The sequence below is a fragment of the Pleurodeles waltl genome, chromosome 11, assembly GCF_031143425.1.
Source record: "Pleurodeles waltl isolate 20211129_DDA chromosome 11, aPleWal1.hap1.20221129, whole genome shotgun sequence".
Classification (NCBI taxonomy): domain Eukaryota; kingdom Metazoa; phylum Chordata; class Amphibia; order Caudata; family Salamandridae; genus Pleurodeles; species Pleurodeles waltl.
Window position 1 is genome coordinate 900,190,379 of NC_090450.1, and position 26,109 is coordinate 900,216,487.

At 46.2% G+C, this 26,109-nt stretch overlaps 1 protein-coding gene across 5 annotated transcripts in view; it reads left to right on the forward strand.

Moving 5' to 3' along the window:
• Positions 1-26,109, forward strand: part of HECTD4 (HECT domain E3 ubiquitin protein ligase 4) — a 1,724,100-nt gene that overhangs the window by 888,263 nt on the left and 809,728 nt on the right. For all 5 annotated transcript variants that reach the window (XR_011199486.1, XM_069214810.1, XM_069214812.1 and 2 more), the window contains exon 41: positions 13,438-13,620. Coding sequence is in view for 4 of the 5 variants with exons in the window: in XM_069214810.1 (XP_069070911.1) it covers positions 13,438-13,620 (183 nt within the window). In the remaining variant the exon portion in view is untranslated. The remainder of the gene's footprint in view (positions 1-13,437; positions 13,621-26,109) is intronic.

The following is a 26,109-nucleotide window of genomic DNA, read 5'->3' on the forward strand; positions in this document are numbered from 1 at the left end:
GCATGCCTTTTGGGCCGCTACACCCATTGATTGTGGGATACAGTCGTGCATGTATTGTCGCAGGTCCCCGAGAAGGCCCGGGCCATCATCTCTTAAGCTGTTGCTAATGGGAGGGATGCGGCTAAGCTCAGGCGTTGTGGGCTGGATACGACCGTCTCACTGGGCAGATCAGTTGCATCTACGGTGGCCTTGAGGCGCCAACCTGGTTGAGGACGTCTGGTTTTTCGGGAGATGTCCAACAGTCTCTCATGGACATGCCCTTTAATGGCACCCGTCTCTTCAGAGACAAAGTGGCCTCGCTGCTGCTCCTCACCCAGCACAGTCTTCTTTCCGCTCCTTTCGTGGTCATGGAAGGGGCTCCCCATCGTGTCCTTCCCCTGCCAGCCCTGAGCCGCGCCTGTTACTCAGCCACTGCGCGGCCAGGGACACGGAATCCCCACGGGCTCATGGGACAGGGCACCAGATGTCTGCCCAGTCCACCCCGCCCCTACCGCTGCCTCCAAACCCTCCTAGTCTGTTTCACCATCTCAGGCCAGTTGGGGCAGAATCCACCATCACCTGCCCCACTTGGAATCCATAATGGCAGACAGGTTGGCTGCTTATGGGAGGATCATATGGCACTTCCCCACGAGGAAGTCACAACTCCCTTGGCCAAGGGAGCCATAGAGCGAGTCCCTGTGCCAGAAGTAGCTTCTGGTTTTTATTCCCACTACTTTCTGGTGCCCAAAAAGGACAATGGCCTACTTCCTATTCTAGACCTTCAGGGCCTCAAATCTCTTCCTCTAGAAGGAGAAGTTGAAAATGCTCACTCTGGCTCAGGTCCTTCTACCTTGGACCCAGAAGACAGAATGGTAGCGTTGGACTTGCACTAATCTTACTTCCATATACCTATCTCGGCTGCCCACAGGAGCTACTTGCGGTAGGTCACAAGCACTTTCAATTTGCCGTGCTCTCCTTCGGACTTACCAGCGCCCCTAGGGTGTTCACGAAAGTAATGGCGGTGGTTGCAACTCATCTGCGCAGGTTAGGGGTTTCCGTCTTCCACTACTGCGACAACCTGGCTGTTGAAGGTGAACATGCCCCAGAAAGTCCATTCCCACCTTCAAACTATGGTGAATTTTCTGCACTTGCTTGAGTTCACTATAAACATGATGAAGTTGTAGTGTAGCCATTTTCTAATATAGCTTCATGCGCGTTAGCTTGACATATTAGGCCTCTGTGCACTTTGCCCTAGATACATTTTATTCAACCTCGCACTGTTATTTTACAATAACCAGTTTTACGGTCTTGTTTTTATTTCTTCTGTCACACTGTTTAGCTTAGTTCAGCACTGTGTTCTCAAACAATGCATTCTTTCTCACTCTGTGCTTCAGTCAAGGCTACAGTCTGGTACATTGCCGGTAAACGTGGTAGAAGTTTAGTCTCTAGCGTTTGTAGACAATACACATCCTTACGCAGGGACATTGTTTAGAACATCTTCGTGTTAGTTATAAAAACACTCCCTAGTCCTAGTACAGGGGAGAGGGAGATTCCGACCAGGAACCTACAACTAGATGCTGACTTCCCCGTTGCAGATGCTGATACAGATTACAGGCCTTTGCTCGGGTATGAGGGTTGATGTCCTCCCGGGGGAACCTAAAAGGCAGGCTTAGAGCTTCACATGCTGTGCTCAGAATATAACTTAGAGAGAACTTAATATAGTTGCACTGATAGTCTTATTCTTGTGCTTCACTCTCATCGTTACTATTTTAATTCTACTGTGTTGTGTCGTTCTGGTTATTGCAGCTCACGCCTTACTATATAAAATACAGTTGTTTTATTAAACCAATCTTTAAAACTTAAACTGCCTTTGTCATTTCTATATGAGACCGCACTGTGTATGAGAGAACCGGTTGTGACCTGAGTGACCATGACTTCCCTGGGAAGTACTAAGATGTCATGCGCTCGGCTGCCCAATTGTCTCTTCCCTTTGGGCGAGATGAGGCACTGCTAGTTAGCCGGAGCATAACCCGGATTTGGGGTGACAAGGGTCCTTCACCGTGGGTCAGACTTAGTCCCCCACCCTGCGAAAGATCTTGCCGCCCCAAAATCCAGTAGTCTCATTAGGATAATGAGAGCCTATGCGACAAAGTCACACCGGACTCCTTCTCAGATGCTCTATTTTATCAGAGCTGTTCTGGACACAGTACAGTTTTGGGCCTATCCTCCTGAAAAGCGAGTCCAGGACGTTCAGGCTATTATACCGATGTTTAAGCCTCTATCCTGGATTTTGGTGAGTATGACGCTGAGGCTGCTTGGCCTCCTGCATCCTGTATATGCAGGCTCTGCAGTGGGACCTAAAGTTCTAGTGGCCGCAGCATCAGGGGAATATCTCAGACATGGTTCAGATCTCGAAGGGAACTGCGAAAGACTTGCAGTGGTGGCTTTGAATTGCGATTGGATCAACGACAGAACCCCTCTCCCTTCCCCAACCAGATCTTACAGAATTGACAAATGCGTAATTCCTGGGATGGGGCGGCCACTTGGGAGAGGCAGAGATCAAAGGTCTCTGGCCTAAGGTGGAGTCTGGTCTCCACATACATTTTTTGGATCTCCGGGCGATCAGGCTTGCTTTGAAAGCGTTCCTTCCCTCTCTAAAAGGGAAGTGGAAAGTGGTGCAAGTGTTCACAGACAACACTGTGCCATGTGTTCTGCAACAATCAGGGCAGAGTAGGGTCGTGGACTCCTTGTCTTTGGACGTGGCTGAAACATGAGGCCATAATCCTGGTGATTCATTATCTGGCAGGCTCTCTGTACGTCAGAGCAGACGAACTCAGCCTTCGATGCATAGTCAGTCACGAATGGCTTCTCCATCCGGAGGTGGTGCAAGGCCTCTTTCAGCAGCAGGGAGAGCCTTGGTTAGATCGGTTAGCCTCAGCAGAGAACGCGCAATGTCAGCTGTTTTGCATGCTGGAGTTTCCAAGGCGGCACTCGCTCGGTGACGCTTTTTGGCTCGAATGGAACTCAGGCCTTACGCCTTCCTGCCTATACCACTTCTGTCCAGAGCTCTGAAGATCAGGCCCAAGTAATCCTTGTAGCTCCGGACTGGGTAAGATGAGTATGGTATCCAGAGCTACTGAGCATGGCTATGGATCTTCCGATAAGACTGCCACTTCGGTAGGATGTTCTGTCGCAGCAGCAGATGACGGTTCTCCACCCAAACCTGTACAGTCTTCGCCTTATTGGCATAAATTTGTGGCATGGTGTACCAACAATTCTGTTGATCCTCTTTCTGCACCTCTCTCTGAGGTTCTCTTGTTCATTCTTTCTTTGGCCCAGCAGGGCTCTGCTTTGGGCACCATTAAAAGTTATTTATCTGCCATTTCACTCTTTCTTAGATTGCAGATCAACTTTACTTACTCACGTCTCCCATTGTTAGAAGGTTCCTTAAGGGACTCACCCATTTGTTTCCATCGACCCTGTTCATTACGCCCCAGTGGGACATGAACCTGGTCCTAAACTTACCTTATGTGTGCCCCTTTTGAGCCGCTGCACAATTGTTCCCTGTAGCTCTGAACAATCAACGCTGCTTTTCTTATTGCCTTCACCTCTACTCGCAGAGTAAGTGAGCTTCAAGCTCTTTCTTCTGAGCCACCGTTTTTGTCTGTCCATCCTGACAAAGTGGTGCTCCATACAAGGGCCTCCTTCCTTTCTAAGGTTGTTACGCCTTCTCAATTCGGCCAGTCCATCACTTTGCCTACTTTTTACGCATCCCCACATCCCTCTCATGAAGAGGAGGGACCCCCCGTCGCTCCATAAAAGGGCCTCCTTCCTTCCTAAGGTTGTTACGCCTTCTCACTTAGGCCAATCCATCACTTTGCCTACTTTTTACACCCCCTCACATCCCTCTCATGAAGAGGAGGGACTCCACCATCTGGATCCACAAACAGCGTTGGTGTTCTATCTCAATCATACTAGTGATTTCTGGGTGGACAATTAACTGTTTGTTGGATTTGTGGGTGCTAGGAAAAGGAAGGTGGTGCAGAAGCTTACCATCACGCGATGGGTACTGCTCTGCATCAAAATGTGCTATGCTTTGGGAAAGAAGCAACCCCCTGAGGGCTTGTGTGCCTACTCCACCAGAGCAACTGCAACCAGCACATCTGGATATCTGTTAGGCAGCAACGTGGGCATCCCTGCACACATTCACTAAACATTACTGCCTGGACATTCAGGTCCGCAGAGACAGCTACTTTGGCCATTCGGTCCTGCAGGACTTTCTAGTATGATCACAGCCCACCGCTGAGGATGGTATTGCTTGGGTATTTATACTAAGGCAAGAAATCTGCAACTAGAAGTCTCTGGAGACATGTTTTGATGTCCATTTAAGCCTGAGCAACTTCGTGACTGGAGTCACTCTTATACAACCTTGCACCTGCTAGTGGAGAAAAATTCAGGTCCACTCGGACTCTTGTAAATATTTCAGTACACAGATAATTCAATGACTGTCCTCGTGGCAGATCTCTAGGTTATGTAGCTAACTTCAAAGGTTTTCGAAGACAGTGTCTGAGAACAGGGGTCCTTAGCGCGCAATATCAGCTATCTTAAATTACAGATGGTTGTATTTTTGTAACAAAATAAAAAATTATGAAAAGGGAAAATCAAACTTATTAAAAATGATGCAGTGGGTGAAGGTCACAAAATGTGCTCCATTCTCTCTTTTAGGTGATGCACATGTGTTATAAGTGGTCAAAGTGCGTATCCAAAAGAACAGCACTGCCCTTTACAAATTGTTTAACAATGCAAATAGGGTCCATGACATCAGTCAATATTTCAATCCTTTAAATGGATATTGGGCTCATCATCTGGACTCAAAGGTTTTTTTAAGAGCCCGAAAGTTAGATGATGAAAGCTTCAAGGCGCTCAATGTAGAAATATTATATATATGTGTTAAAAATCTGGAGTAGGATGAGCCAGTATCATAAAGTGCTTTAAATGAAGATTTGAGTGCAGGGGGTGTTCCTGTGAAACGAATAAGAAGCTCAGGGCTCATTGCTCGCCCAGACTCTATTGTAGGCCTCTTATCGTGCTGTTCCTTTCTACCTATCATGCTTCCCTCCAGGGCACCCTTCCAAGTGGGACACTCCATTTCTAGCCTCACAAGCTCCAGCTGCCCCCTGATGATTTGAACCTTCCATTTGGAGCACACCATGATCACTGGGGCACTCTACCATTTGTAGGCCCTTCGCATCCTTTTCACTCAAGCTCCTGCTGCCCTTAGATCTTAATTTGAAGCTTTTGTGATACTGGCTCCTCCTATTCTAGATTTGCAAAAGCATAAATGATGAGGAAGTTAGCAAGACTTATAGAGTCCAGATAGTCCTCCCAGGTGAAGCTGGGTGACCTATATACCAAATGAGACTGGCCTTAAGAGCCATTATGGTTACTGTATTTTATTTGCTTTCACCTTGCACTGAATGCACACTCCATACACTTTCTCTGTTATCCTCTGAGTTTTATGATTATATTATTTGTCATATCAAATGTTATCTTTTTTCTGTATATGATCTGCATGAAAAGCTGTTAATTTGTATAGATTATTTATTCAAATTTAAAATATGAACTCAGTTTATAACATCTTTGGAAGAACTGATATGCTGTAGACAATCAGTTGAGAAAGGTTAAGCAGCTCATTCTTCTGCTCTCTTCACAGATCCTTGTCTGTTGAATTTCACTACTCCACAGGATAACATCCACTATTAATTGCCAATTAAAGCTGTGAACTCCTAGATGTTAAGCATTGGCCAAATGAGTTGCAGGGTTTAGCTCCCCCATCCTCTTAGCACCTTATTAGGATATCAGTGGGAAACCACAAGTCAAAGCGTCCATACCAGAGGAAGTGAAAAGGCGGTGTTTGCAATCCTAAATCTTTCAATAAAGGAAAACAGAAGGAGAATAAGTCTCATGTTGGACTTCTGAAATATCACGTCAGTTCTACACTGTGGATTTGTTGAGCCTTTAGAGTTGTTACTGTTAGGTTTGCTGATTTACACGCTGCACATGAAATGTACACATCACCCTTAACTCCGTCCTGCCTCTTCTAACTAATTGTGGCCCGAGAATGGACAAGTCACACCTCATCTATGCTGACACAGGATTCTTGTATACTAATGCCTGAATGACTGGTGTTTAATCAGGAAATTACCACCAGAACGAGTTTTGGACTACTTACAATTGGTATGTTTGGTTATTATGTGCAATGAAAGTTCCTAATTAGGCATGGCAACCCTTTGACAGACATCCTGTTGTCTTTACAATTTTGAAAGCCATCCAGTGCGTGGTTTGTTGAAGGGTGTTTCTCATCAAGGAACCATAGCTCATTTTCTAGCATTGATGAAGCATAAGAGTCTAATAGAAACCTTAGACCCATACCCTAGTGAACACACATAGCTGATGGTGAGTGATTAATACCCAGCCCTTTCCTAGTGGGATAAGTTCACAGAGCCAGATGGATGGAAACAGTGTACATCGGGTCTAATTTAGGTGTTTAGTGTTAAACCATGTGGTCAGATTTTCCAAAGAGGATTTTCCTTTCATAGTCTCCGCAGACCTCCATCAGCAATGGTTATTTTGATTTAAGATTGCAAACTCACTGCAACTGTTAGTACAACTTCTGATCACAAGGGAATGCAAAGTTACATATTAAAAGTCTAGAGAAGAAGTAATAGCCTAATCATTATTCCACTGTCTCCAGGATAGGTAGCACATAATTGCATGTATGTATGTAAACGGGATTTCGCTTACGTGAAACTTAACAAAAAGCAGAAGAGCACTGTACAGGGTCTAAGACATACATTAGGTCAACAAGTGAGTGGAGAGTTAGCTTGGTTATGGATACTTTATGGTTTGTAATGTAGCGTTCTTTAAAGTGGTGAGCCGTAAAATCCTAAATTGGAGAATAGTTGGGACAGTCAGAATGGATATGGGGATGTTGTTCCAGGCCCTTGGTGCATAGATGGAAAAGGCCTGCTACATTATTTTTATGTATGTCTCATGAATCAGTTAACATGACGTTTTCAGATCAGCTGGCTGTTGGGAGAATATATATTATTATGTTGTGCTGGGTACTTTTAAGTTATGTTAAAAGTCCAGTGGCATCCATTCTTTTTCACTGAGAACCCATGACCTATGGGAAATGGAAAATATTCCTTGGGCCCCTTTGAAATATGGGTTTCATAGTCATATTGACAGCTGTAAGCTAGTCTGTACAGCTTTACCACTGTCCATTGCTTAATCAACATTGTGTTCATAGAAGTTAAAAAAAAAATTAATTCTAATTTTAAACAGTGCCCATTGTTGGCTACACTTGATGGACTACATGACTGCCATGTGGTACTGCAACAAGTAGGGTGGAGTGGGGACGCGTGTGCTATGCCAGGAGGTCGTGAGACTCAGGAGATGGCTGGATCTTCAAGGGATTCCCCTTAGTTTGTAAACTAGAAGGCTCTCTCAATTCCAGGGTGGGCAAGCTGAGCAGATTCCATTTGGCCAACTGAGTGACTTCTGCATCCGAAGTTGATTCACAGCTTGTTTGCCTGGTGGGGGAGTGTGCCTTGGGTGGATATTTCATCACCATCAAGAGCAGTATCATGCCTTTGGCATCCCAAGACTTCCTGCCTCAAGGCTTGTTAAGCGATGCATTCTGCCTCTCATGGAGCTTGGGTCTCCCTTATGTGTTTCCACCTCTGCTTTGCTGAGTTCTGAGGATGGTCAAAAGGGATTGGGTTTAGTTGATCTTGATAGCCTAGGGCTGGGCTTTTGGAGGGTTTAGTATTGCAGAGTCTGCATCTGTCCTCTGTGACCCTAGCCTTTTCCAGAGTACCTGCTGTCCTAATAACTGTGCAGAATTCGTCATCGGAATCTCTACAGCCTACACTTTCATGCCTGGAGATTAAGCAGAACCTGCTTAGAAATTATGACCTGCATGCTGAGGTGGTAGGTGTGACTTTGGCCACACCTTGCCCATTCACCAAATAGGTATATTATGTCCACTATGCAGAAGTTAGTAGCCTGGTGCAAGGACCATCTTGTCTGTTTTCTACTTTTCTAAATTGTTTTTCAAACAGTGTGCTAGGGGGTATGCCCCCCCCCCAGAAAAACCACAGACTTGAAGCTGTGCTGAGACTTCCACAAGCAAGTCATTCACAGGGGGTATGTCTTTGACACCTGGACTCGACCCCATCTTGCCAGTCTGGTGCCAAGGAGAAGGTGCTAGGGAGTCCACATTTAAGCTGTACCCCTCCACAGTGCCACACCCTGAGTTCCCTTGCTCGTTGCCAACCCTGCAGGAGATTGAGGCCTTCAAGGAGGCCATATAGAAAATCTTTAGTGTGCTAAAGAGTTTTATGAGGCCATGCGCCTCATTAAAATCTTTAGTGTGCTAAAGAGTTTTATGAGGCCATGCGCCTCATTGTTGGGCAGACAGACACTGCTGGGAGCGCCTTTGAGCCCCATGGAGTTGGAAGGGGCCTCTTCAGGTCCTGCACAAGCACCTTCAGTCTCAGCGCTAAGGGGTACCTGTTGATCCAATCCTGGATCCGGACTGACGTTGGTTGTACCACTCCAACCTTCCCTGACACCGGTCCTGATGCTTCCAGCACAGCACGGGCCACGGTTGGTGCCATCCCCATTCTTACCCCCAACTCTGACACGGCACAGCATGGGCATCAACAACAACTCGAGCCATACTTTCCAGGCCAGAGCCTGAGCCCTGTTCCTTTGGGCTAGTACTCGGGAAGGATTTGGAGGGCTCGCTGGTACTTGGAAGAATACCAGCCTTTCAACCCCAGTATGGACTGGTGTGAGGATTTGGCCAAAGCCAGCAGACTGAACACCTCTCCATATACTGGCATGCTTTCTTCCCCTACCATGACTTTGGAGGAGGGAGCGCCATTTGCAGTTGTGGTGAGAAGGGCAGCCAAGGTCCTGGACCTTAGCCTGCCTCCTGGGCAGTCAAGATGAACATATTGATGGAGGTGATTTAGTCAGGAGTGACCCCCCCTCAGAACCGTTTCTCCCGTTTAGTGAAGCTTTTATAGATGTCCTGCCCCTGAGAACTTGATGGTCCAAGCCTTCACCTCCCAGGTAAATCCTGGCCCATTTCCTACTACACTACTAGACAGGGAATCCAAGACATTGGACACTTTAGACAAGAAGATGTTTTCTTCTACCAGCCTGGCATTGTAGTCTATGAACCCTGCATGTTTTTGGACCGTCACTCGCATGCTTTATAGAATTCGGTTACACAGATGCTGTCCATGGTCCTGGATGAGACCCGGGCCATACTCTCCAGGCTTTTGCTGATGGGAGAGACACAGCTAAGTTCACAATCAGATGTAGACTGGATACCACTGCCTCGCTGAGCAGAGTGGTTTGAATCAACAGTGGATTTACAGCACCACATCTGGCTGAGGACAACTGGCTTTTTTGGGGATGTCCAAGCATCCCTTATGGACCTGCCCTTTGATGGCTCCTTTTTCTTCAGAGTCGAGGGCGATTTAGTGCTTGAGTGCTTTAAGGACATCATTACTACGGCCAGGGCTTATGCCCTTCCTTGGCTCCTCATCACTCTGTCCTACTTAAGCCCAAGTCGTGACCATGGCAGGGGCTTCCAGCTGTGTCTGTACCCTCCAGGCCACCATGGTGCGCATGCTTACCAGCCTCTGCATGGCTGAGGATGTGGTAACCACAGATTCTGTGGGTCAGGCAGCCAAGGGTCAGACCAGTACATCTCCTCACAGCAGCCGCAGCCTCGAAACCCTTACAGTCTCTCTTCTTAACGTCATGGGCACCCAGTGAGAGGCAGACTAGGCCTTCACCTGCCCATATTGAACTGTGCCACATCAGGCTGATGAGTTCTCCAAATTGTCTGGAGGGAATACTTCGTCCCATTTGTGTCTACCCTTCCACGATACCACCTGCTTGCGACAGGCTGACGATAGACCATCTCTCCTTACTCCGCCAGGAAGTGACCACTCTTGGCAAAGGGAGCCACTGAGAGGTTGCCAATGCCAGAAGTAAGTTGTGGTTGCTTTTCCTGCTACTTTGTGGTGCGCAAGAAGGATTGAGGCCTTTTTCCTGTCCTAGTCATTCACCCTCTCAGTTTCTTCCTCAAAGGGGAAGTTCAGAATGCTCATGCTTGCTCAAGTCGTGTCTGCCGTAGGCGTGGGATACTAGATGGTAGTGCTGGACTTGCAGGACACATATTTCCACATTTCCTTCCTGCCTACCCACAAGCATTACCTACAGTTCATGGTGGGCCATGAGCACTTTCAGTTCACCGCTCTCCCTTTTGGCCTTGCTAGTGCCCCTCAGGTGCTCACCAAGGTTATGGCGGTGGTTGGATTTCAACTGCGGAGATCAGGAGTGCCATTTTTCCCCTATCTTGATGACTGGTTGTTGAAGGCAGGCTCACCCCAGGCTTTTGTCTCCCAGCTCTAGGCTACAGTTAACCTCCACCATTCTCTGGGGTTTACTATCAATGTGCTGAAGTCACACGTCTCCCTCTCATATGCTGCCTTTCATCTGAGCTGTTCTGGACACAGTGCAGTTTCGGGCTTTTCCTCCTAATGGTGAGTCCAGGATAATCAGTCTATAATACTGATGTTTCAGCCTGTATCCTGGATTTCGGTGAATCGGGCTCAATGGCTGCTGGGTCTCATGGGCTGCTGCATCCTATTTGTGGCACATGCCCTCTGGCATACATGGGCTCTGCTGTGGGACCTTAAGTTCCAGTAGGCGCAGCATCAGGGGATTCTCTTCATGGTCCAGATCTTGGAGGAAACTGCAAAAGACCTGCAGTAGTGATTAATGAATCATGATTGGGTCAGAAGCAGACCCCTCTTCCTTCCAGATTTCACAGCAGTGACAGATGCGTCACTCCTGGGGTAAGGAGGCCAACTGGGAGAGGTGGATATCCGAGGACTCTGGTCTCCGGCGGAATCCAGACTCCACATCAACTCGCTGGAGCTCAGTGATCCGACTGGCATTGAAAGCCTTTCTACCCTCCATCAAGGGAAGGCTAGAGCAGGTGTTCATGGACAACACGACTGCCATGTGGTACTGCAACAAACAGGGTGGGTGGTTTTGGGGACCCTTTGTCAAGAGACTGTACATCTCTGGACATAGCTGGAACAGCAGGGCATATCCCTCGTGGTACAACATCTTGCAGGTTCCCTGAATATCAGAGCAGACAAACTCAGCCATCGATGCCTGGTGGATCACGAGTGGCGTCTCCATCCGGAGTGCACAAGGTCTCTTTCTGCAGTGGGGAAAGCCTTGGTTAGATCTGTTCACCTCTGCAGAGAACACGCAATGTCTGGAGGTTTGTGTGCTGGAGTTTCCAAGGTGGCTATCCCGTGGAGATGCTTTTCATCTCTAGTAGAGCTCAGGAGTTCTGTACAACTTTCCGCCCATACCACTCCTACACAGAATTCTCAAGAAGCTCAGAACGACCGGGCCAAAGTTGTCCTTGTGGCTGCGGACTGCACATGGAGAGTCTGGTGTTCCGTGCGTCTGCAGTTGAGCATTGATACTCTTATCAGGCTGCCCATTTGCAAGGATCTTCTGTTGCAGCAGCAGGGAAGGGTCCTCCACCTGAACCCGTCAACTCTCCACCTTCTTGTGTAGAGACTGAGCCGTGACAGTTGGTAGCTTTTGACCTTCCTCCCAAAATCTGTAATGTCATTCTGGCACACTGGCGTCCCTCTACCAAGAAGTTATATACATGGGAAAAAGTTTACACTAAATTGTGCAGAGAAATCTAATGAGAGACTATCTGCTTCTCTCTCTGATGTCCTTTTTATTCTGACTCTTGCCCAGCAGGGCTCTTCTTTGGGTACTCTGAATGGGTTATCTTTCTGCTCTGTCTTCTTTCTTGCTGCTGCCTGACCAACCTCCGATTCCTCACCAGGCATCAGTCTGGATCTAATTACTTTTTAACCAGTACCCCTGTGCACCGGTCGGTGGCATTGTGCGGATCTGAGCATATAGGCATTACTCGTGTGCGCTGTCAGTTCCTTTCCACACCATCAAATGCATTTTCAAACCCATCCCCCCATCTTCACGAGATATCTATCTCAATTTGTTTTGTAAAATCCAGTGTACAATGAGAAACATCACCTCCCAAGGCTTACAGGGTTCTAAACATTGTAGGGGCTGTCGCAAGCAAGTGTCTATGACAGCCTTCCTATCAGGTTTTCCTATCGTGTCTGACGTCGGAACTTGGAATCCAAGGCTTGCAGTGAGTGCTCCTTGATGAATTCCAAGGCTAGCCAGGGCTGAGAGGCAAAGCTCTATGTTGCCTATCATTGAAAGAGCCCACCCTGAGTGCTGTCGGAGAGAAGTTCCCACTCCCAAAGTTGTTCTTGTGATCGACAATAATTGTTGTCAAAGTCTTCTGGTAGTCAAAGAAAAAGCATAATAGGTCGAAGAGGGACTCGCCCACACCCACAGCTCTTGGAGTACAGAGTAAGAATAAGGATGCCAATGTGCCTTGTGGTCTCTCTCCGAAGCTGTTCCCCATCGGCACCAATTCTGACCTTTGTTCCTATTCTGACCATTGTCCCTAGACAGCCTGAATGCCCCTGACCCTCAGAAGTGTGAAGCAAATCAAACAATTCCATGAAGCCATGCTGTAGCTTTTTGGAACATTACTGGCTCCATCTGGTCCGCCTTTGGCCCCAAGGAAACACAAGGGCCTCCATCTGAGAGTCCCCTGACGGGTCCGCACTTGGCGCCAGCTGTACCCTTTGGACCTGCTATGGGCTCCACATCAACTTTGCTTCCGACTCTGGCACCATAACCCTCTCCAGACCCTGGAGCATCAACGCTGAACTGGTCAGGTGACAAAACAGAATGCGAGTCGGCACCATGTTGACTTTGGTCGAGGTCCTGCCCTGATCCTCTTGGTTCTGCAGCCTTTGGGCTATCCATCAGGTCTGGTACTTTACCCCTGCCTCCAGAAAGGGTTCAAACCCTCCATACTTTATATGAAATGGATTCTGACAATAATGCATATGATGCTGAAGATGACTGCCCAACAATACACTGATGACAGTTGATATGAGGATCTTTAGGAGGCCAGTGGCCTGGACACCTCACCAGACTGTAGGCTAGTTCCACCTTTGGCCCTGTCACAGAAGAAAGTGCCTCCTTTGCTATAGTCATAAGAATGGCAGCCGAATGGAAGCCAATACGTGTGGACAACATCACGGTCATGTGGTATTGCAACCAACAGTTTGTGTTGGCATCATGGACCCTGTTTTAGAAAACACTACATCTCTGGAAATACTACCATTTACTGTTTGTTTTTTATTGACTTATACAGATGCCTATATAAATAAGAGTAAATGATTATTGATATGAAAATCATGTTGGTCTCTGGTCTCTTCTGTCTAGGTTCTGTCTCGTGCTCTTATGTATGTTCCTCAACTGGGAAAGCATGCAGAGAGCATCTTGGAAAATGGTAGTACCAGTGGGAGAAAACTTGCCAAACTTCAAGGAATCGCTCGACAGGCCATCGCTGCTCTCTGTGCTCTTGGAGGATTTAAAGAGACAATTAAAATAGGCTCAGAAGTGCAGGTATTTCTTTCATATTTAAAATGAACACTGACGGTTACTTGACACTCTGTTGTATTAAATGTTTTTGTTTTATTTCATAGTTTTATTGGATCTTTTCAATTTTCATCTCTTGCAGGAAAAGAAAAATAACATTTTATTTAAATGTAAATTGTTTTGTATTTTATCAGTATTCAGTATATCCAACATCAATTAGCCTCTCATTCAGGGGCCCACAAAAGATACAAAAGTGGAACAGAGTTCACAATGTCTCACTTAAGGTCACAAACCAACCGTTCCTTGACATGAGAAGCAGAAAAAGAGAGACAAGGCCCGTCCAAAAAAATGAAAGTATCATGTCTAAGATTTTGTCTAGAGAGGCAGAGGCCCCTGGCATTTTGTACAACGTCATATGTATCCCTTAACTATTTTCAGGGCACCCACTGTTGAATGCAAGCATTCAAGTTGCTTTTTTGTTGTAAAGATCTGTTTATTGTAATTTTTTGCTGAAGGCAATACTATTCTCACCAAACAGTATGATATGAAAAATATAGGCAGAATCATGGAAACGATCAACCAGCCAAATGATTTTCAGAATTATAGCACAGTACGACATCTCCTTCCAATCACTATCTGTTGCAGTGCTATATCCCCTTCGCTGCCAGGCCTTTTCCCCCTCCTGTGCCGAGCCTTTTTTTGGCTTTTTGGGGCAGTTCACGCTTAGCGCCTCATAACTTTTTGTTCACATAAGCTACCCACGCCAAATTTGCGTCCTTTTTTTTCCAACATCCTAGGGATTCTAGAGGTACCCAGACTTTGTGGGTTCCCCAGAAGAAGGCCAAGAAATTAGCCAAAATACAGTGAAAATGTAGTTTAAAAAAAAAAAAAAATGGGAAAAAGGGGCTGCAGAAGAAGGCTTGTGGTTTTCCCCCTGAAAATGGCATCAACAAAGGTTTTGTGGTGCTAAAATCACCAGCTTCCCAGCTTTCAGGAACAGGCAGACTTGATTCAGAAAACCTAATTTTTCAACACAATTTTGGCATTTTACTGGGACATACCCCATTTTTACGATTTTTTTGTGCTTTCAGCCTCCTTCCAGTCAGTGACAGAAATGGGCATGAAACCAATGCTGGATCCCAGAAACCGAAACATTTCTGAAAAGTAGACAAAATTCTCAATTCAGCAACAAGGGCTAATTTGTGTAGATCCCACAAGGGTTTCCTACAGAAAATAACAACTGAAAAAAAAATATATTGAAATTGAGGTAAAAAAAAACTGCAATTTTTCTCTACGTTTTACTCTGTAACTGTTTCCTGCAATGTCAGATTTTTGAAAGCAATATACTGTTACATCTGCTGGACTCTTCTGGTTGCGGGGATATATAGGGCTTGTAGGTTCATCAAGAACTCTAGGTACCCAGAGCCAATAAATGAGCTGCACCCTGCAGTGGGTTTTCAATCTATACCGGGTATACAGCAATTCATTTGCTGAAATATAAAGAGTAAAAAATAGCTATCAAGAAAACCTTTGTATTTCCAAAATGGGCACAAGATAAGGTGTTGAGGAGCAGTGGTTATTTGCACATCTCTGAATTCCGGGGTGCCCATACTAGCATGTGAATTACAGGGCATTTCTCAAATAGATGTCTTTTTTACACGCTCTCTTAAATTTGGAAGGAAAAAATGTAGAGAAAGACATGGGGCAATAACACTTGTTTTGCTATTTTATGTTCCCGCAAGTCTCCCGATAAAAATTATACCTCACTTGTGTGGGTAGGCCTAGCGCCCGCGACAGGAAATGCCCCAAAACACAACGTGGACACATCCCATTTTTTGACCGAAAACCGAGGTGTTTTTTGCAAAGTGCCTACCTGTAGATTTTGGCCTCTAGCTCAGCCGGCACCTAGGAAACCTACCAAACCTGTGCATTTTTGTAAACTAGAGACCTAGGGGAATCCAAGATGGGGTGACTTGTGAGGCTCTGACTAGGTTCTGTTACCCAGAATCCTTTGCAAATCTCAAAATTTGGCTTAAAAAAACACATTTTCCTCACATTTCGGTGACAGAAAGTTCTGGAATCTGAGTGGAGCCACAAATTTCCTTCCACCCAGCGTTCCCCCAAGTCTCCCGATTAAAATGATACCTCACTTGTGTGGGTGGGCCAGGTGCCTGCAACAGAATAATGCCAAAAACTTGTAGAGATAGAGGGGATAGCACAGCGGGTTGATAAGGACATATTCTTATCCAGTATTGGATCTTTCATAAATTCACATGCTTGAATCATCCCCGTCGTCGAAGTGGGAGTCCCACGGTACATAAAATAGCAATAAATAATAAAAATTTTTTTTGCCATAGGCTGTAATGGAGTCAGAGCTTGCTCATATAGCCTATCCATGTCCTTTTGTGAAAGGACCCACACCTGCCTGCTGTCCAATCAGGCACCAGCCTCTTCCTCAGATTTTCTACCGCACGTCGTGTAAGGGAGTCTCCCTGAACTCTGCTCAGTTTTTTCTTCTACTTCAGAGATTTTCTCTCAAGAAAGCTTCAAATATGTCAGATTCTTCTAGAAAAGGCCTTTTCCGCCCTTGCAAGACCTGTGGGAAGAAAAGGCTCCATGTGGATGACCCACATAAAGAATGTTTGTACTGTCTCTACCCACAACATCAGGTTAAGGACTACAAAATATGTCGCACCTTCTCCACAAAGAACCTCAGAGACCGGGAGGGCAGACTCCTGACATGGTTACAGGCCAAATCCTGTACTTCAGGTGAGGAGAGTGGGTCAGAGAGGCCACATAAAAGGTCCAGATCGGAGGACCTAGGCCACATAGAGAAATCCAGAAAGAGGCAGAAATCTCATCATAGGAAGGGCTTACAGACTTCAGTCTCCTCTGAGCCTTCCTCTCCTCTTCAAAAGAAGGAGTCTTACCATCTGTCTCCTTCTTCAGAGCCTTCTACTTCTGGAAAGATGACTCTGAAAATTAGAACAACGACGACGACACCGTCGACGACCGTGACGACGACGACGGTACCTACATCCCCGTCGTCGAAGTGGGAGTCCCACGGTACATAAAATAGCAATAAATAATAAATACATTTTTTTTGCCATAGGCTATAATGGAGTCAGCGCTTGCTCATATAGCCTATCCATGTCCTTTTGTGAAAGGACCCAAACCTGCCTGCTGTCCAATCAGGCACCAGCTCCCTCTAGAACCTTCTGCAGAGAAGCTCTCTTCCTCAGATTTTCCAGCATGAGAGTGAAAAATAAAAAAACCTGAGAGGAATGCAAGCATCAAAGGGGAGGAGGGTGGGTCGCATGTGAATTTATGAAAGATACCAATACTGGATAACTGTAGTTACAGGTAAGTAACTTGTTTTCTTATCCAGTATTGGATCTTTCATAAATTCACATGCTTGAATCTGAATAGACAGCAGTATGGTTGATAAACATTGTATCCAGCGTGGGTGGAGGGTGCGAGCGTGAAGACCCTCTATCTAAATTATAGTTAATAATAATCATAATAGTAATAATAATAACATTTATAGAAAACTCATACATTTCTGAGCGTGAGTTACGAAGGAATACCGATACTCTAAGTACGTGCATATATACATATATATGATATAAATATAATTCATCTATCTGCATACACATTAACAAGTACATACATACGTACACTTTAGATATTTCACCAGGAAACACAATAGAAACATGGTTATCTGCATCTTAAACCATATGACTATAACTAAGGAAAGATCTCACCTTAATGAAAGAGATGGTGTAGCACAGCTTGTCCTACTAGAGAGTCTGTTCTTTGTGATGACTCCAAACAATAGTGCTGCGTAAAGGAGTGTGTGGTTTTCCATGTCGCAGCCTGGCAAATTTTTTCAAGGGCAATACCTTGAAACAAAGCAGCCGATGTGGAGACTGCTCTTGTAGAGTGGGCCCTCGGGCGCCTAGTCAAGGGTTTTCCTGCCTTGGTGTGACAAAATTGGATTGTGGAAGAAATCCATCGGGCTATAGTGGCCTTGGTTACCCCTGTTCCCTGACGTCCCAGAGAATAAGATACTAGGAGCTGGTCTGATTTCCTGATGTTCTTGGTACTTTGCAGGTAAAATTTTAGGCATTGTTTAATGTCCAAAGAATGGAGAGTTCTCTCTGCTATCGTAGTAGGTTTTGGAAAGAAGGTTCGTAGAATAACTGGTTCATTGAGGTGGAATGAAGATGGAACTTTGGGAATATATCTGGGATTGGTTCGGAGCATAACGAAATCCTCAGAAAAAACTAAAAAAGGTTCTTTAGTAGTGAACGCTTGTATATCACTGACTCTTCTGGTAGAGGTGAGAGCGAGCAAGGTTGACACTTTCCAGGTGATGTACTTGAGTTCAGCTCTATGGATGGGTTCAAAAGGGGCTTTCATGAGCTGGGAGAGAACAATATTAAGGTGCCACTCTGGCGGAGGTAAGCGAACTGGAGGAAAGGTGCGGAACAGTCCTTTCATAAACTGTTTGATGACTCTGGTTGAACCAATAGACGGCATGTTAGCCGATCGTCTGTAAGAGGCTATAGCTGCTAGGTGAATCTTGACTGATGCATAGGAAAGACCAGCCTTGGAAAGGGAGAGCAGGTAAGGAAGAATTTGCTCAGGATTGATTTGAAATGGGTGAAAATTGTTCTGAGAACACCAAACACAGAACCTCTTCCATTTTAATTTGTATGTCTTATTCGTGCTCTCCGCTCGCGATTTAGATAATATGAGCCTACATTCTTGGTCGATGTTCATATCTTGGAACTCTCTGAACTCAGGAGCCAAGCATGCAAGTGCAGTGAAGTTGGGTCGGGATGTAAGATGAGACCCTGATTCTTCGATAGAAGATTGTGGTTGCAAGGGAGACGGACTGGATTGGCTATTGACCGGAGGAGGAGCTCCGTGTACCAGTACTGCCTCAGCCACTTGGGGGCTATGAGAATGATCTTGCAGCCTTCGGTCTTCATTTTCCTGAGGAGTCTGGGAATCAGTGGAATGGGGGGAAAAGCGTATGCAAAGATCCCGGACCATCTTATCAAAAGAGCATTTCCCCACGACCCCGGGAGTGGGTATCGACTGGTGTAAAACTGGCATTTGGCGTTCAGGTTGGTGGCGAACAGGTCTAGGATCGGCCGACCCCATCGTTGAAAAATGCTCTCGAGTATGTTCTGGTTGAGTTCCCACTCGTGACAGTTGTCGTCCGTCCTGCTGAGAGAGTCCGCTAGAGCATTGTTGACCCCAGCCAGGTGCTCTGCCCTGAGGCGGACGTTGTTCCGAGTGAGCCAGTTCCAGAGAGACTGAGCTTCCCTTGAGAGGGAGAGGGATCTTGTTCCTCCCTGCTTGTTGATGTAGAACATGCTTGTTGTGTTGTCTGTTCTGACTAACACGGATGATCCTGCAATGCGTGGCAGAAAAGCTTTGAGCGTAAGATGAATCGCCTTCAGTTCTAACAGATTTATGTGCATCTCCTTTTGGAGCTTGGACCATCTGCCTTGAATGCGCATGTCCTGTAAGTGGCCTCCCCATCCTTCCAGGGAGGCGTCCGTGGTGATAACGAAATCTGCTATTGGTGCCAGAAAGGTTAGACCGTGGGAGAAGTGGTTGATGTGGGACCACCATTCTAACGTCTGCCGAATCCTTGGTGTGATGATTATTAAATCGTCAAAGGATCCTTGTGACTGGGTCCATTGGAGTTGTAGTTCTTCTTGTAGAGGTCTCATCTTGAGTCTTGCCAGCGGTACTAGGACTATGGCTGAGGAAATCATGCCCAGAAGCGATTTGAATAGTCGTACTGAAACGAACTTTCTTGCGGAGATTGTGACAGCCAATTGGATCAGCTTCTGCTGCCTTGCTAGGGTAAGATATGCCTTGTTTTGGATCGTGTCCAATTCTGCTCCCAGGAAAACTCTCCTGCGTGCGGGGAACACGACTGACTTTTGTAGGTTCACTGTTAGACCCAAACTGTTGAATAGTCTTAGGCAGGCATCTGTGGCTTTTGAGGCTAGTAGAGATGACGGAGCTTTTATGAGCCAGTCGTCCAGGTAAGGGAACACTTGGAAACCCTTGCTTCTGAGGGAGGCTGCGACTGGGGCAAGGCATTTCGTGAAGATTCTCGGAGCTGATCTGAGGCCAAATGGCAGGACTCTGAACTGATAAAGGGCACCGGCTACTGTAAAACGAAGATATTTGCGATGTTTTTGGTGTATTGGAATGTGGAAGTAGGCGTCCTGGAGATCTAAGGTTGTCATAAAATCTCCAGGATTCAAGAGGTGCAAGATATCTGATAATGTGATCATCCTGAAGGATGGTTTCCGAAGGAACTTGTTGAGCTTCCTGAGGTCTAATATAGGACGCCACTCTCCCGACTTCTTCCTTACGAGGAAAAAACGGGAGTAGAATCCGAGACCTCGTTGCTGCAGAGGAACTGCCTCTATAGCCCCTTTGGCCAGAAGGCTGAGGACTTCCGCTTGAAGCAGACGAAGGTGGAGAGAGCTGCCTGATGTTGGTGGGTGAAGCGGTGGCTTTTCTGTGAACTCCAGGGTATGACCTCTTGTCACTATATCTAGCACCCACTTGTCCGATGTTATCTTCTTCCACTCTTGGATGAAGTTGGAAATGTTTGCTCCTATTTGTTGATGTTGCGGGCATTGAGGGAGCATAGCCGGTGCCTGTGGAAGATCATTGCTTTCTGGGTTGATCTCTGGATTGTGACCCCCGTCTTCGTTTCCCTCCCTGTCTGGTATAGGAGGCAGTCGATGATTGCCTGTACTGCTGATGGTATGAGGGCCTGTACTGCGATTGCTGGTACTGTCTATGAAAGGAACCCCGAAATGAGGTGAAACCTCTCCCTCTAGCCCCTCGAAAGGGCTGCTTCCTGTACTGCAGGGTACCCAGGGACTTGGCTGTGTCTGTGTCCGTCTTAATGGTTTGAAGTGCGTCATCCACATGTTTGCCAAACAAAGATTCTCCATCGTAAGGCATGTCGAGAATTCGGGACTGCACTTCTGGTCTGAAGGATGTGACCTTGAGCCAACCTTGTCGTCGTAAGACAGCGGCGCCCGCTAGTTGGCGGAAACCAGTAGAGGCTATGTCCAGAGCGCAGTCAATAATCTCTTCCGACACACGCTCACCTTCCTGTAGGATCTTTCGTGCCTGCACTGTCCCCTCTGAAGTTTTTTTTACAGACAAGCTCCCTTGGATAGCCTTTCTGGTTACAACGAATTGTGCCACAAGCAACAGTGTCCACTCTAAACAATTCCTTGATCAACTGCACTCCAGTGTAAAAGTTATCTACATACAAATAGTGACCTTTGTTGAACAGTTGTCTACCAAGTTCCCACACAATTTTCTCAGTAACTCCAAAAGTGGGAGGACAACCGGGGGGGGGTCAATACTGGAATCCCAACCAGTGTAGACACGGAAATTATACACATATCCTGTACTACTTTCAGACAGCATATACAATTTAATTCCACATCATGCCCTCTTGCTAGGAATGTACTGCCTAAAAACCAAACTACCATTGAAGAGGACCAAAGACTTGTCCACAGCTATTTCTTTGCCTGGAACATAGACCTCTGAAAACCGATCTACAAAATGATCAAGGACAGGCCTAATCTTAAAAAGACGGGTCGGAATCAGGGTGATCTTGTGGCAAGGCTAATGCATTGTCAATAAAATGCAGCATCCTAAGAAGAAGCAAATACCGATTACGACTCATTGTTGCAGGAAATATAGCTGTTGCCATCAAGGGACTAGTAGACCAATAAGAAGCCAGTGACGGCTTCCTTATCAACCCCATCAAAAGAGTCAAGCCTAAAAACCTTTTCATCTCCTCCAAATTTGTGGGAATCCACTGGGCAGCTCTAGAGTGCGGCTTAAGTCTAGCAGCGTTGTCCCTCAAATACTGCTCCGCATACAAATTAGTCTGCTCAACAATCTCTTCCAAAAACACATCATCCACAAATAACTCAAAGAAATTGACAGGCAAAAAGTTCTCAGTATTGACTCTGCACCCCGGGAAACCAGTAAAGGCAGGCAACTCTGGCTGCTCCATGTTTGGGGCAACCCAGAGTTCAGGTATTCTAACAGGAAACCTTTCAGCCCCAGGTTGCTGCACTAATGGCACATCAGTGTCCTCCTCTGAAACAGGCCCTTCATCTGCACTGAGTGTGGCCTCCTCATCAGAAGATTCCTCTCCAACAGAAAATTGACTGCCAGAATCCCTCACTTCCTCCTCTGCCTCAGATGCAGAGTCCGTCTCATAATTATGATCAGGCAATGACTCAAAAAGCATACCAACCACCTGCTGAGCGGTCATCCTGCGGCTAGCCATGATCTTTCCTACGAAAATTAACTGGACAAATGCACCACCAACAACCAGCACTGTGTAAGATAAGTAATAAAATGTAGCTTTATTAGTAGGAGTTATAAACTCAAAAACTATACCGCTCACTTGCCAGAAAAAGCTTGAATCACCAGCAACTACTCTGCACAGACAGCAATCACCAATGATATCCCACTAAAAAGAAAGAAAGAAAAGCAAATTAGAAATAAGACAACACAAATATCATTGTGCACAAATCTAAGGACAATTTCACACAAACCTGCATTTAGTACACCACCTACAAATATGTCATTCATGCATGGCAACAATACTCCTTTGGAGTAAATTGTTTTTACTTACCTAAAACATGCAACTATGCAAACCGCAGGTCAACCACCGCCAAAACCGCAAAGAGCCACAGCAAAGAAAGCAAAAGCTTTGAACCAGAACAAAAAGGAGGAAAAATATTATCACAAATGCAAATACTTCGTCAGTTGACAAACATCCCACCATCAAGCATTTAGCAATTGGTGTCTAAGTGGATTCTGCCATAGGGGCAGATGGGCCTACTAAAAAATAGGCCTATCTACCCCAAGGAGGGCAGAAAATACCTTTAATAGTGTGTCCCCAGGGGGAGCGACCCTTGCCCAAGGGCCCACCCTCAAACAAGAAACAAACCACACACACACACTATCCCTAAAAAAAAATTTGGCCCATCTGCCCACAAGGGGGGCAGAAATGGCCACAGTTCAATGCCCCTCTTGGGGGGGTCGCCCCCCACATAAATAAACATATTTTTTAAAATCCCTGGCGTTCTAGTGGTTTCTGCCCCCCTTGAGGGGAGATGAGCCTAAAAATAATAGGCCGATGTGTCCCCAAGGGGGGCAGAAATGGCCTTGGTACACGTGCCCCCAAAGGGGGGCGACCCTTGCCCACCCTCCACTAACACACACACACACACACTATCCCTGGTGTCTAAGTGGCTTCTGTCCCCTTGGGGGCAGATCAGCCTAAAAACAATAGGCCGATCTGCCCCCAAGGGGGGCAGAAATGGCCACAATAAACATGCACCCAAAAGGGAGCGACCCTTGCCCAAGGGGCCGCTCCCCCACGCTAAAAATGTAAAATATAAACAAAAAAAATTAATCCCTGGCGTCTAGTGGCTTCTGCCCCCCAAGGGGGGCAGAAATGGCCATTGTATCATGCCCCCAAATGGGAGTGACCCTCGCCCAAGGAGCCGCCCCCCAACGTGTAAACAATTCAAAATGTAAAAAAAATAATCCCTGGCGTCTAGTGGGCATTCCGGGCAGCAGGAATGCTCAAAGAGACACCGGGGGAAAGGAAAAGCCTTTCCTTTCCCCCCAGTGCCTCTTTGGCCCAAACCCCCCACCCGCCGGAGGAGAAACTTACCTGTTTCTCCGTACTCGCACTGGAAGCAAATGGCTTCCAGTGCGACTGGCAGTGGGTAATGATGTCAGCGCGCGATCGCGCGCTGACGTCATTACGGGGGGGTGGAGGGGGTTGGGGTGGTGGGTATGTGGAAGGGGAAGGTCTTCCCCTTCCATCCCCGCCTTGGAGGGGTGGGGGGGAACCCCAAGGAGGGAGCGCTAGCGCTCCCTCTGGGCTCTGTGCCGAGGACGTAATGGTTACGTCCTCGGTACAGGAGCACTGTGCCGCAGGACGTAACCATTACGTCCGCGGCACAGAAGGGGTTAAAACAAAAGAACACAATGTCCCACAATATATGCCTCTTTCCAGGTTTTCTTCAAGTGTAAGTGAGAAAGCCTGTCATCTAGGCAGGATTGCTTAATTGACAATGTTCCTTATACTTCTCAAATAAGAGTACCTGATCGCTAGTAAATAGTCTAGTAAATGCTGTGAAAGCTTCTCTATTGCCACAGTGTCCTATAGCTTCCCAAACCAAATAGAATACATCCTACTGGAGTACTGTTTTCAATGTCTAGTCATTACATGCAGGCCACTACTAAGTGAAATATTAACTTTCACTCTGTAACACTCACCCCTTCCCTGACCTCCAATATAAAAGCAAGACCTGTAAAGTGGATTGACTGAAGCAGGAAATTTCACTATCTTCTTAAGGTCTACTAGCACCTCCTGCCAGCAGTGTTAATTTGGGATACAACCACCAAATGTGACCACCTACACTTTGTCTCCAACACCTATCTGCCACTCCTGAAAACATGTTTTTGTAATTTATCTAAGGTCAGGTACCAGCCCATCATGATCTTTAATGACCTTTCCCTAAGTTGCATATGGTTATGCTTTTCCATGTTGCTGAACTGTCTTTTGGTCTCAATGTGCCCATTGTGGTTTCCTCCTTCTTTGTACATTTCCACCTAGTCTTGCATTGTGATTAGTCTATACAGTAAAGATGCCATACTGTCTCCCCATGTACATCATTAGCATGGTTTCAAAAGGCCTCTTGGGCCAATTCAATTGTTCAATTTTTACACCAAAAGAACCTTCAGGCAGTCCTCCTATTACTTAACTTTTTGTTCCTCAAAAAGGTCAGCTAAAGAACAACAGTTTTTGCCTTTCCACATCTGGAACGCCATTTCCTCTTTCGCAGCAGATAAAGTAAATTGTGGTCGCAGGAGGTTGAACAGTTGTACAGCAGCTTACCATTACCAGCGAATCCTAGATCACTAAGAACAAGCTGGTTAACTGCTTATGGTGCAGGTTCTAGGCTCTATGCTCCTTGGACAGGCAGATAATGTCTCTTAGACCAGATGGCATCAGTCTTTGGCACCTTATGCACATTAGCCAACATACTGGGAGACTTCCCGGTCACGTTCCTATAAAATTCACTAATTTAACCACTTAAATTCCTTTACCTCACAATTGGAAATGTTAATTGCTAAGAAGACTCTTAGTATTAAAGCTATGGTTTGATATGGTCCCACAGTCTCTCTGGTTATTCAGTAGTGGGTTGCATAGCGAGCCTTGGTTCAGAAATAGTTACATAATGTGATCCACAAAGAGAGAAAGCTTATTTTAATTGTCTCTAAATGTAAGTCCTTTATTGAAAGCACAAGCCTTATTTCTTTTTCCGCTTGTTCAGTGGTTAGCACTCAGAAAAGTGGGAACATGGGGCCCCTTGTTATGTCACCCTTGCACACATACAAAAGGGCAGAAAACATTCTTTTGAGCAGTACTGTAGCAGGGGGAGCCACATACCTCTAGTAGGAAGTTGGCTCTGTATATACTATCTCAAAGTCCCACTTTTGGTGGCAAGTCCGGCAGGAACATTTGGGAAAACAGGGAGGAGTTACAACCTTTAGGAAGTTGGCTCTGTATATACTATCTCAAAGTAAGAGATAGTGTGCACAGAGTCCAAGGGTTCCCCTTAGAGGTTGATAGTGGCACAGTTAGATAATACTAATGCTCTATTTTGTGGTAGTGTGGTCGAGCAGTAGGCTTATCAGAGGGTAGTGTTAAGCATTTGTTGTACACACACAGGCAATAAATTAGGAACACACATTCAAAGACTTAACTCCAGGCCAATAGTTTTTATATAGAAAAATATATTTTCTTAATTTATTTTAGAACCACAAGATTCAAGATTTGAAGTAAATGCATAAAATGCAAGGTACTCCACATAGGTAAGTAAGAAACTTTGAATTAGAGCAGTAACATACACAGTATAGGTTAAAATGGCAATAAGCTGTTTTAAAAGTGGACACAGTGCAAAAATCAACAGTTCCTGGGGGAGGTAAGTTTGATTAAGTTTCTCAGGTAAGTAAAGCACTTACACAGTTGGTCTCCTGGGCATGGGCAGCCCACCGTTTGGGGTCAAGGCAACCCCAAAGCCACCACACCAGCAACACAGGGCCAGTCAGGTGCAGAGGTCAAAGGAGGGTTCAAAACACATAGGCGCCTATGAAGAACAGGGGTGCTCCGGTTCCAGTCTGCTAGCAGATAAGTACCTATGTCCTCGAGGAGTAGACCAGGGGGGTTTTGTTGAACCCTGGGGGGGGCCGGGGGACACAAGCCCTCAAAACACACCCTCAGTGGCACAGAGGCAGTCAGGTGCAGTGTGCAAAGAGACCCGGGGGCCACTTACAAGATGCAGGCAGGGTTCAGGGGGGCTTCTCGGGCCAGCCACTGACTGGGCTAGGATGAGGGCCGCCTGAAGGTCA